This window comes from Apodemus sylvaticus, chromosome 11 (genome assembly GCF_947179515.1).
Source record: "Apodemus sylvaticus chromosome 11, mApoSyl1.1, whole genome shotgun sequence".
NCBI classification, from domain to species: Eukaryota; Metazoa; Chordata; class Mammalia; order Rodentia; family Muridae; genus Apodemus; species Apodemus sylvaticus.
This window is the reverse complement of record NC_067482.1, coordinates 105,031,150-105,044,511: the sequence shown is the minus strand read 5'-3', so window position 1 is coordinate 105,044,511 and position 13,362 is coordinate 105,031,150. Positions and strand designations below refer to the sequence as shown.

Genomic DNA, 13,362 nt, shown 5'->3' with positions numbered 1-13,362 from the left:
CTCTCTTATTCACATTGGACTTGAAGTTGTAAATTCAAGCAGTTTTTTCACCCTACTCTGTCAAATGCTGAGATTATAGGTATGTGTCTTGTTCATAATAAAAACTCGTTTACAACTGGACCCACAAGCTTTCTAGTCAGTATTTCAGTTATTAGTAGAATGTTTACAATATAAGAAACTTGAAAATTCCTCTTAAGGCAGCATATCCTCCCTAATGTTACTTCTTTGATGGCAGACCACTACAGGCCTCATGCTCACTCCTAAGAAAGGCCTGTTCCAGTCAGCTCTTCCCTACTGTGGTAGAGTCCTTAGTCAGCTGAAAACTGCTATTTGGTGATGTGAAGGAGCAAATTTACCAACTGGCAAAAAAAGGCTTGATTCCCTCACAAATCAGCATGGTCCCGAGGGTCTCACATGGTGTTGCATAAGTCTGTTTTGTGACTGGTAACAGAATCTTGAGAATCTTTAGGTCCAAAAGATCTCCCTAAGATCAACTACTTATGTGACAAAGAAGTTGCTGTTTTTCAATAGTTTGAGAAGAACAGAAATTATAACGATGATGATTCCATCTGATTGTGTAGAGCTCCAAATTCACTAATTGGTTTATTACTATAAGATTAAGTAGGTCCTCCTTCCCAAGTAGAAATAGAAGTTTTATACAGTCAACTATAGCACCATAAATTTGTCTTGTATAATTTTAAATAAAAAATTTTAAACAATTTTAAATAAGAAGACACATACAAACGCATGGCTGAGAGGCTCCACCTGACTGGCTGAGAGTCAAGCTGACTTAGACAGATGCAGCCACCCACAGGCAAACAGTGGATGGAACTTGAAGACTCTTATGGAAGAATAGGAGTAAGGACTCCAGACCCTAAGGGGATAGGAACTCTACAGGAAGACCAACAGAATCTACTGACCTGGACCCATGGGGCTCTCAGAGACTGAACCACCAATGAAAGAACATACATGGGCCTCCCCACACATATGTATCAGATGAACAGTTTGGTCTTCACATGGGAGGCTGTTGCTTATATGTAGGATTTGTTCTGGGCTGCCTTGTCTGGCCTCAGTGGGAGAGGAAGCACCTAGCCTCGTAGACTTGAAGTGCAAGGGTGGGGTGATACCTAGGGGCCCCCCTCCCACTCAGAGGAGAACGGGAGGGAGAATGGGGGAAGGATTGCAGGAGAGGGTGACTAGTAGTAGGGTGTTGAGTGGGATGTAAACTGAATAAGTAAAAATTAAGTAAATAAACAAATTCATAAGAAAAGGAATGAAAATACACACTGAAATGATGTAAAAACGTCAAGAAAAATGAGCATGGACTTTTTTTTTCTGCCATTGGATTTTTTTTTTCTGTCACTAGGTACAGCACTAACATCAATGTATAATACTTAAGAATACATTTGGTACCTACATGTACTGTCGTTGTTCAACATGAAAGAGATCCTTGCTTTCCATATTTTGCTCCAGCAGTGTTCTGTTCTGTAGCATTAGTGTCTGGATCTGATCAAGTAGATGTCGATTTTCTTCTTCTAAATTTCCTTTAAGTTGGCTGAGCAACTGTTTAGATACAAAATTTATTTTTGAAGACAGATTTGCATTTTACACAAATCATTTGAAACATATAAAACATTATTTATACTTACACAGAACATAAAGTATTTAAGGAAGACTCAATTGATCAGAACACTAAATGCTTATTTGAGCGATAATTACACTATGCTAAATTACCTGTTATAAACATGTATTTTTTTTTTTAAATTTACCTATTTATGTATATGAGTACACTGTAGCTGTTGTCTTCATCTTCAGACATACCAGAAGAGGGCATCAGATCCCATTACAGATGGTTTTGGGCCACCATGTGGTTGTGGGGAATTGAAATCAGGACCACTGCAAGAGCAGTTAGTGCTCTTAACCTCTGAGCCATCTCTCCAGCCCATAAAGATGTAGCTTAATTCTTACAAATATTGGGTCAAATACATACAGTTCCTAGATGAGTATTTTTTATCTTCAGATCTGTTCAAAAGCTACATTCAAATCTTATCTTCTATTTAAATGGCTAAGAAATAAATGCTTAACATGTTAGTTAAAACTCAAATCTATACAATGAGGATAGCTCCTATCCTGTCAATATTGCTCCAAGGATTAAATAACTTAGGTAAAGAACCTGGTTGTAACACTGTAGTTAATATAACTTATCCTTCTCCCAAGCAATGTTTTCAAGTAAGCTTAAAAGTTTGTGAATTGTTTGGGTTGGCTTGATCAAGGAGAGTAAAATAATTTAATCAATGATTGGTACTGTGGTGATCTGAATAAAAATGGCCCCAATAGGCCTATAGGGAGTGGCATTATTAGCAAGTCTGGCCTTGTCACCAGAGGTGAGCCTTGAGGTCTCAGAAGCTCAGCAATGTGTTGATGCCATTTTCTGCTGCCTGTATATCCGAATGTAGAACTCTCAGCTCTAGCACCAAGCTGTCTGCATGGCGGCATGATTCCCATCATGTCGATAATGGTAAGCCATTCGCAATTAAATGCTGTAGTCATGATGTCTCTTTATAGCAATAAAACTCTGAGAGTTACTAACAGTTATTTTAAGCTTTTTGTAAAAAGTCAACAGAAATTGGAGATACACCAACTTGATTTGATATGCCAAAGTTACAAATCTCAAAGAAATTATTGTAAAAAGTTATCATTTTTTTAGATTACATTTATGAGCCTCTACACCAGGACTCAGCAGATCTAGAATGAAGCCCAGAGATCTGTATTAGAAGCAACAATAACAAACAAGTAACACAAGTCTCTAATAAACTGCTACGCTCCCTACCTTCTACAGGGGAAAAGTAAATATTTAAAATGTTCTCAAAAGGTACCAGGAAGAATAGTACTTATGAAGATACATAAACATGTAGTTACAACAACTGTCAATACTGTATCATGTTTTGACTATCTATAATTATAAAATTAAAACATGGTAGACTTGTCAAAAAAAATTCATTTTTTTCCTATCTAAAGCTTTGTTTTGTTTTTGAGACAGGGACTCAGGTAGCCCCAGTCCTGGCACTGTGTGTATTTTCACTCAGTGTATTTGGAGCTGCTAGAAGATGGGAAATTACAAACAAGAAAGGAGAGAGTGCAGAAGAAGACCACAGACCAAACTGCCCTACAAGTCTCTTCTAACTAAAGATTCAGAAGTGAACCCTTGTGCTTCATTTTCAGTGGTGTATCAGCATCTTCTCGGCATGACCACACACTCTTGAGCCAAAAGAAAGTTATTACCCATCACCACTGAGGTTCCACAGTTATTTATCCTTACGGTGACAAAAGACATAGTTAGAAAAGAGAAATAAACTTAAGTATACACATAATCCAGTCTCTGCCACAGGTCATGTGTTTAGGTCACGAGTGCCCTTTCCAAGAACAGAGCATTAGCTGTCTGTCCTTCAGAGACACTTTTGCCCTGCCTCTAGTCCCACCCTTCCCTACCAAGGTTACCTGATTCCTATCCTCTCCAAATCTTATTATATGATTTCACACCTAATCAAGTGGAATTAAATTTCAATTTAATTCCAATTGTGAAAATCAGCCAGTATACTCTCTGATCTTTGCTGAGTAGACTTTCAGATCATCAGTGACATGTGTTATCTTACCAAACTCACTTCAGCTGTCTCATTTCTTAGAACCAGTTCAATTTCTCACCAGTCCTGAGAAACTGGTCTATCTGCCTAAACCAATATTCTAACCTTGGGCTCTCTGAAGGTTCACTTTTGATGACTCTCAAAGACAGGGATTTTTTTCGGCTTTTCCAGATCAAGTCAGTCTTCCCAGTAGAAATGCTACTCGTTTGCAGTGTATCCTGGGCTCGTTCAGCGCTCCCAGTAAATAGTCCCTCATAACCACTGCCCACCCTTGCCCAAAAGGAAAAAGAAGTAAACATTTGAAACTTCTCAAACTGTGCAGAAACTCAGAAAGAATGGCTATTTATTCTGAATTTATATAAGTGACTATCTCCATGTAGCAACTATCAACATTGTACATGTTTGCTAAATTAATGTTATGTGGTTGATTTGTAGAAAAATGGGGGTTTGACAGAGTCCATGTTTGGTTTCTAATACCCAACTGGTGGCTCACAACTATCAGACAATTTAATGTCTTCTGGCCTCTGCAGGCACCACACATATAAGGCAAAACTCCCATACACATAAAATAAAAGAAAACTGCACTTAATTCTCTTTTCTTTCCCCACCCTCTTGCAATGAATGACCTTTCTGCTCCAAATCAAGTCAGTGTGAAGGAGGGAAGGAGAAAAAGAATAGCAAAGCAGAGAAACCACAGGTAAGGAAGCCAACTACTAAACAAGAGTAAGATTTCCCTTTAATAAAAGTATCTTGCTTTTTGGTATGCATTCTTTTAGTTCTAGAGTCCAGAAATATGGCTTTTTTTTTCTTTTTTACGGTTTTACCCAATTATTCTGCTTTTTCATAAGGACTTGATTTAGTACCATGTTCCTTACTCTATCCTTCTAGAAGAATTGTAACTATATAAATATGTTTAGACTTTTACAAATCATAGCTAGAATGAATGCCATCAACATTTTGGGCTCTGTTGGGTTGGGTATTTAAGTATATATGCTTATAAACTAATGTTCCATCCCACTCACTTATAACTTCATGCTACAAGTTCAAAAACTGTTTTTAATAAACAAAACACATCTGGGCATATAAGTTTAAATGACTAATGACAAAGGATGAAATAAATATAGTTTTTCTTAATTACTTGTGATTTTTCAATCGCATGTGGTCGAGTCTTCACACACACACCAGCAGGTCTATACACTAAGGCTGCCACTGTGACATCAATCATTACTTTTTAGGCATGTCCTGAGGAAGAAACATGATGAAGTCTGTTGACACTCACCTCACACTGGTTATTTAGCTTGGTAGATGTGATATCTAGCTGCTGATATTGCTCCTTTAGCTTTGAAAATTCAGCTTCTAATCTTGTTTGTTCCAATTTAGAGTTATTTACAACACTTTTCAAATTTTTATGGTCCGTTTGTAAAATTTCAGTATCTTTTAAAAGCTGACTGTATGTATGATTTAACCTACAATTAGAAATCATTAAGAAATATTTTAACAGTTCTTACATGAAAATTCTGTTAATATCATTCAGACATATTTAGAGAATATAAAATTATTTTGCCAGTCTCTCCTTGATCAATAATCAGTTTTTCTACAAAAATCACTTAATTAAAAGGAAAAAGAAAAAAATAACCAATTAAATTACTATTTCATTTTATCGGTGATTAAACAGGCAATTCAGAATTATCAGTCTTCAGATAAGACCATATGTGCATGTGTGCATATGTGTAAACAGCTCTTGCTTTTTACTTTAGTTTTACTGACTGACACGTTTTCTTGTCATAGGAAACAGACATTGATAAATAAATGGTGAGCAAGAACAGACCAGAGACACAGAAAACACTTTATTTGAGATCATTCATTCCAAGACTGGGACGTTATTTTGGTCAAATTGTACTGGATTTTTAATTCGTTTTGGCCAAGTTGTTCTGCACAGTTTGATGCCTGGGAAGCCCAATTGAAGTCTGTGAACTGTTCTATTTGAAAATGCTAGCAATGGTTGGCTACAAGATGAGACCTTTATAGTAAATATCTTCTCCAAAGTTTGGTGTATATAATAAAATAACTCTTCCCTTCTGTTCTATAACTTGTCACAAGATGGTGTTCAAGTGCTTTTACTGATAATGCAGCATCCTCTTTATAAACCATAGTCTATTTTAGCAATGTATTGTGCTTACTGAATTCAACATCTTCAGAACACAATATCTAGTTATAATAACTTTAGAAAACCACATTTGAAACTGCAGAGTATCAAGATGAAGATGGCTCTAGTGATTTAGGGTCTTTTAGAAAAGACAAGTTCAAGATAATTAAAAAGTTGAGTTATGTACACATGCACCTATTCACATGAACATGTAGATGGCGCAGTCAATGAAATGTCTGCTCCTAAAGAACAAAACAGTGTAAGAGTAATTCCCTGGTAAGTCTAAATTGTGGATGCTATTACACACAAACACAGACACAGACACACACACAGACACACACACACACAGAGAGAGAGAGAGAGAGAGGGAGAGGGAGAGGGAGAGGGATAAGGCATGAAAAGTAAAATACACGAATATGCATCATTACCTATCATTTTCACCACAAAGCTTTTTGTACTCTGCAGCTACCATTTCGTGGTTTTTGCTTTCAAGCAGCATTTTTTCCTGTTCCATTTTGATCATTTTTTCCAAATCTTCCAACTGTCCTTTCTGTTTTAATAACTGATTGTAACTGGGAGGGAGAAGGAGTTAGATATTTGGTTTATAATAGTTCTAACAAAGAAAATGTTTTAGAAAAGAAGGAAATTAGTAATTTCTTAACAAATACCACATGTAAATTTATATATATTCCTTCCATAAATTATCTCTTAGATGGGTCTAACATATAACATTTATTACTCTACCCAAAGAAAATTTGTTTTAAATTAGCACAGTGAGATAGAAGTTACCGGTCTTCAAGGTCTTTATGTTCCACTTCAAGATTTTTGTGAGCAGACTTTAGGGTGCCATGTTTAGAGATCAGAGATTCATATTCTGAAGCTTGCCGTTCATGAAGAAGTTCCAACTTTTCATGATCTTTTATCAGAGCATCATAAAGAGATTTCAAGTCTTCTCGTTCTTTCATTATAGATTCATTTTCATTTTCTAAGGAAGACTGCTGGATTAGAAGCTGTGCATTCTGGTTCATAAGTGAAGTACTTTGTGAATTAAGGGTAGAATTTTCAACCTGTAAGAATGTGTCTATTATTAACAGGCTTAGGAAAAAGTTGCCAGAGATGGTGGTGCATGCCTTTAATCCCAGTACTTAAAAAGAAGAGGCAGGTATATCTCTAGGAGTTCGAATGACTACGTGCGTTCGTGAGAGTGAGTGCAAACGAGAGTTCCTGTCTGTGGTGGCATGGGTGTGGAAGACAAAGGACGAGGTCGGATTTACTTCCATGCTGCACGGTACAGGCTGCGAGGACTCAACTCCAGTCACCAGGCTTGGCAGCAAGTATCCCTGACGGCTACTGGCAATTTGTTAGACCTTTTTTTTTTAAACAGTGTCTCTTCCTAGCCTAGAACTTACCATTAGGCAAGGCTGGCTAGGAAGTGAGCTGAAGGGACTCACTTGTCGGGGCTTCTTTCTCAGTGTTGGAATCACAGGCATTTGCCACCATGACTGGCTGCTTTGGTGACCTGATTGAACTCAGGTCCTTCTGCTTGGTACTAACTGAGCTAGGTATCTCCCCAGTCCACAGGTTGCTATTTCAACAAAATGTTATAATGTTAACTTGAATAATCCCAAAGAATTAAGGTTACCTGTTTAACATTTTTAGACCTGAAAAACTATTTTTGGAAGATCTTTCTGGCATCTAAATTAGCCACTTGGAAAAAAAGAAAACTTTAAAAGGAGCAATCAGTTTCTTCTCTTCTTTCTCCCTTGATTGTTCTGTGTGAACTGGCATTGACATTGCTAAATTGAAGATGGATGCTTTGAATGATTTCAAGTTTGGTATCATTCAAATAATTTCAGCAAAATCTAAAGGCAAAATTTCTATGCTGTATGCATTTCTTTCTCTTTTTGTAAAATTTAATTAAAAAACTTTTGTTTTTTCATCCTCCTCACTGCCCCCTCCTGGTCACCCTTTTCTATTATACATCCCCCAAATCCCCTTCCCCTTCTTCTTTAAGTAGGTGCCTCCCCCCCCTCCCCCCCAGGTATCTCTTCACCCTGGCACTTCAAGTCTCTGCATGGCTAAGCGCTTCCCCTCCCACTGAGGCAAGACAAGGCTAGAAGAACAGATCTCACTTAGAGGCAGCAGCTTTTGGGATAGGCCCCACTCTAGTTGTCTAAGACTCACATGAAGACCAAGCATGTGCATTTTAATAATTAAATGTTTAAGAATGTTTTAAGAATGAAGTAAGAATATTGTATTATCGTTATACTCTAAAACAAGGGGTCAACTTGTTGAAAGAATAGAAATATTCAAAACTAAATATAAGATCATCTTCACTTCTACTGGAGTGAATTTAATAATTTACACAGGCTTTGACATTTAAAAAACATTTACAGTAAGTATATGGCATAGAAACAAACAAAAATATCAATCTATCTTTCATTATTAAATTCTGAGGAACTAAGAATAAATGTTTACATTTCTAGCCTCCTTTACTATAACAGTATATAATTAAGTATATAATTAAAGTGTTTGGAACAACCTGAAGTTTGGCATTCTGTGTCTGAAGAGTGGTATTCTGCTCCTGTAATGACACTGTCTGCCTCTGCAGTGCAAGAATCTGAGCCTGCAAATTATTATTTTGTGTTTCAAGTTGCTTCAGTTGAGTTTTCAGTGCTTGCTTCTCTGCTTGCAGCGTAGCATTCTTAAAACAAGAAAAAGATACCACACTTATTAAATATGAACGTTAAGGTATTTTCTTTAACACATAATGGTATTTAATAAAATGATCTTAAACAATCTTTAATAAGAAAATCTTCCCCCTCAATCACAAGTTGCAAATATTTAAACCATTATAAAAGTTTGCAATACTGCTATAACCTTAAAATACTATTGTGCCTGTATTCTGTCTGCTTTACAATGTGCTGAAATAAAATTCTTTGCTGAAGGTGCAGGTTAGTGTCAAATGCTTTCTTAGGCTGTATCAATTAAAAAGGTGTAACTCTTCAATATATACATAAGTGAATGGTGATTCTGGGCAAAGGAGGAAAATATGTACTTTCAAAATAACATTTGGAAGAAAAGCAAAATTACACAAATAATTTTAGTCATCTATTAGAAAATGTAGTCCATAAGAGACTTGACAGATAATAACATCCTTTTGTTGTTTGTTTTTTTGCTTTTGTTTTTCATGGTATAAAACTTAAGATTCTATTCCAACTATAAAGACTTAAAGTTTATCTAAAACTTTTATTGATTTCAATTTTTTCAATATATACAGCCATATTTTTGTCTTATAGTTAAATGGGTGAATTACTACACTAGTCATGGGGAATAAAATGTGAGGCATGAATTTTATACATTTAAGATTAATTCTTATAAATTAAATTTCATAAAATCTAAATTTGTACTAAAAAGCATAACTAAATAATAGAAATAAAACATCAAAATATAAAATAACTATAATTAGGCTGACCACTTCCTATGTAGTATTGACTAAATAGAAAAATGGTATAAATGAATCACAATATTTTGTTGTATGTTTAATAGATAACAAAGATACCTTTATTTTTATATTATATAAATAATACAACAATGTATAAAACAGAGATTGTGATTTGACCCCATAAAAATCAAAGCTGAGGAAGCAAGCTGTACTAACAACCTAAATCATCAGCAGTCAGCAGACACAAGAGGAGGAAGGACTTTGAGTTCCAAGTCAGTCTGAGCTACAAGGAGAGAATGTGTGTCTCAAACAGCAACAAGTAACACACACAGAAGCTAAGATAGATGATGATATCATACTATCTAAAAATCATCTGTTAAAAGGATGAAAAACATAGAATACTGCCCTGTTCTCTCTCTCTCTCTCTCTCTCTCTCTCTCTCTCTCTCTCTCTCTCTCTCTCTCTCTCTCTCTCTCTCTCACACACACACACAAGCTATTTGATACAGAGTATCATATAGTCCAGACTTGAACTTACCATGTAGCCAAGCCAAGCCATTTATATACACTGTAATGGATTAAACTGAATGTCAAGTTGACAGGATCTAGGTTGTCTAGGAGATAAAACACTGGGCGTGTCCCTGAGGGAACTCTAGATGGGTTAACTGATGTGGATTGGTGTACAGACTGAACAAAGATGAGGTGTGCTGAGCTTTCTCTGAGCTATTTCTGTGCTTTCTGATTTGCAGATGCAATATGAGCAGTGCCTAAGGCTCCTTTGTATGATTTCCCTGCCTTAATGAACTGTATCCTTGAACTGTGAACCTTTCTTTCTTTCCCTTCTAAGTTGCTTCTGACAGGTGTCTTTGTAACTAATAGAGAATATTGTTATGAAGAACTGAGACTGTTGGGATAATCTGGCAATATAGTCCTCAGGCCTTTGGAATTAGAATCCAAGAATATTATGCAAGAGTTTGAATCTTTGAAAAGTGCTACGATGACATAAGCAAGGGCCAATCTGGTTAGATTTTGGAAGAACAAAAGCACTGGAAAAAATAACTATGGAGAACTAGGATAGAGGCCATTTGCACTGTATGGTGGTACACAACCTGGTTATATTCTGCCCATGTACTGGGACACTAAACTTAAATGTCATGGACTAATTGCTTTGGTGGAGGAAATATCACAACAAGATAGCAATCACAGTGTCATGGCTACTGCTCACTGATTTTATTCTGTTTATAATTTGAAAGAAAAATAAGCACAACAAAAAGATACAAAAAACAGACTGACAAGAAGGAGAGGATGTGAAATTACATATAAGACCAGATCTGAGACAGCAGCTATAATTATTAAAAAAGAGCTGTTATTATTAATTAAAGTGATTGGCACCATTAAAGAGAAGCCTTGTGCTCTTCACCGGGACATCAAGGGATCAAAGGTGACCTGAGTACCAGACTCCACCCATCAGACCCCATTTTGCAAAATTTGGTAATGATCTCAAAGGCGAGAGTTTAAATTGTGAATGGCACTGAAGGGGTTCCCTGGTAAAAAATACAACCAAGGAAGGAAGTCTTTCCCCCAACAGTCTCGAAGGTACACGAAAGCTAAGTATATTCCTGTGGGTCACACCCTAAGCTGACACAAGAACCTGACAGCATGCCCACATGATACTGGCTCTGCAGACATGATGGGCGGGAGTGTTGATTAAGTTTGTGACTGATTTATAAGAAGGTAAGGAGCAAAGCATACTAAATCTAGCTCTGTCTTTTTTATGTGATAAACTAGAGAAGAAAGTATAAAATAAAATTATCAAAGATATATACAACCAACAGTTGTACATTTTTGAAAATTTTTTTCCAATGACATTTTAAGTACTTACATTTCTTTCTACTTCAATCAGTCTGTCCTTAACCTTCAGGAGCTCTCGTGTGGCCTCCTGACTTTCGCGCACCCACTTGTCATCTTCCCCAGAGACCGGAAGGGAGCTCTGGACCATCCTTTCCTCATCTTGTCTCTGTTTGAGAGCTTCATAATTTTTTTTCACCTAAAATTGTTTAAAATATTTTAATGGAAAGAAAACAAATCACCTAGATCTCTCTATTTCTCAGTTACTTTGGGTCTGTATTGGCCCAGTGAATATGATAGATACTGTATTTTAAAAATGGGATAAATGTGTGATTACCATTATTGTGATCAAAAGCTCGTTGAAATGCAAATTTGGGGGTTGGAGAGAAAGTATATTTTGCTATTGTTTACAATGAAAATGGACCTAAGTAGCCTTTTTTTTTTTTAAGGAATCTCAACAGATTTTTGGGTTAAAGTTGGGTATCTTTACGAATCTTACTTTCTTAGAATAATGTATTACCTAGAATTAACTGTGTTAATAAAATATGACTTATTCATTTAGCTCTTGAGTCACATTAGTGTATTTAATTCAAGGACATATCTTCTACAGGAAGTTTTTAAATTTTAGTTGATTTTTTTATTATTATTTTGAGAAAAGGTCTCACGTAGCCCAAGGCTACCCTTTACCTCCTTAGTCAAGAAAAGAAAAACCTTTCCTCAGCCTGTTAAGTGCTAAGATTACTCAGTTAATCAAACTGACTGGGCATCAAACTGACTTAAAGTAGGTTGCAATTAACACCAGAAAAGACTAATACTTAGACTTTAACTGTTATTAATATGAAAAACTTGATCATCTTCTAACATCAAAACTGCCAAATTTAACATTTCTCTATAATTAGATTTTTAAGAATAATAAAAAAAGAATCTGTGTATGAATATTTTGCCTCATGAGTATAATGTGTGTGCAGTGCCTGCTGAAGACAGAAGAAGGAATAGTATCCCTGGACCTGGAAGTATGAACTGAGTCACCATGTGGATACTGGGAATTGAATTCAGGGCCTCTGGGAACAGCAGACAGGGTTTTTAATTGCCAAGCCATTTCCTTAGCCCCTAAATAGGTTATTTTTTAAGTGTGTGTTTGTTCCTGTGCATTTGAGTATAGGTGCCTGCCAAGGTCAGAGGCTTCAGATACCTGGAGCTGAAGTATGTGGTTGTGATCCACCTCCTCTGGACCAACAGTATAAACTCTGAACCACTGAGCTGTTCGTTTCTCTTCCCCATATTTATGGTATATTTTAAAAACTAACACTATAGTTTATATTAATGGTAGAAATGATTAAAATAGTGTGTGTACAAAACTTGAGAACCTTTAATTCAGCAGTATATTAGTATTAATACTAGTGAGCTACCAAATGGCAAGAACAAAAGGCAAAAGAAAAAAAAGAAAGCCAAGATGGAAAGTTTGGCCAGTGCTTTAATGGTGTTCTGGGAAACTCCTATTTTTTCAGTCTTTTTTTTTTTTCTATGCCCACGAAGGCTGTGGTTACATGTAATCTTAAAGAGAGCTGACATGAGAGAGTGTTAGGTCTGGCATGTACTATTCTGTGTTTGTTTGGCAAGAAGATACATTTGATAATAAGACTGGATAATGATAACCAAAAATAGGAGAGGTGGAAATAAAATTCAAGGCTTCTGCCTTATAGTTTCTTCAAGTGTAACTTAGCTCATAGACCATTAATAAAAATCCTCATATACTCACAGGAAATGAATAAAGTTTGAGTCAGAATAGTCACTACAACAAAGCAATGTAAAGTCAATTTAAAAATCCATTAAGTTTTTCACTGTAGGATGGCGACATCATCCCTCCACTTGATGTCCTGCCTTCCTGCTGGAGGTGGACTCTGCAAGTTCCTTCTTCCCACTGTTGAGCATTTCATCTAAGGTCCCTCTCTTTGAGTCCTGGGCCTCTCACTTACCAGGTCTCTGGTATATTTGGGAGGGTTCCCCCCCAACTCCTACCTCCCAAGGTTCCTGCTTCCATTCTTTCTGGTTGCCCTCCAGGCTTCACTCCTGTTCCCCACCCAATGGACAGAAGCTGGGGACCCCTGTGGATGAATTAGGAAAAGGCAGGAAGAAGCTGAGGAGGAGGGCAACCCCATAGGAAGACCATCAATCTCAACTAACCTGGACCCCCAAGAAGTCTCCAACAGAGAGCCACCAACCAGCCAGCATACACTAGTTGATAAGAGGCCCCCAACACACATACAGCAGAGGACTGCCTGG

At 36.6% G+C, this 13,362-nt stretch overlaps 1 protein-coding gene across 10 annotated transcripts in view; it reads right to left on the bottom strand.

Moving 5' to 3' along the window:
* Positions 1–13,362, bottom strand: part of Ccdc88a (coiled-coil domain containing 88A) — a 140,694-nt gene that overhangs the window by 24,169 nt on the left and 103,163 nt on the right. For all 10 annotated transcript variants that reach the window (XM_052199652.1, XM_052199653.1, XM_052199650.1 and 7 more), the window contains exons 18-23: positions 11,114–11,278; positions 8,330–8,491; positions 6,577–6,854; positions 6,216–6,359; positions 4,921–5,107; positions 1,418–1,563 (exon numbers count right to left, since the gene is read on the bottom strand). In XM_052199652.1, the coding sequence (XP_052055612.1) occupies positions 1,418–1,563; positions 4,921–5,107; positions 6,216–6,359; positions 6,577–6,854; positions 8,330–8,491; positions 11,114–11,278 (1,082 nt within the window). The remainder of the gene's footprint in view (positions 1–1,417; positions 1,564–4,920; positions 5,108–6,215; positions 6,360–6,576; positions 6,855–8,329; positions 8,492–11,113; positions 11,279–13,362) is intronic.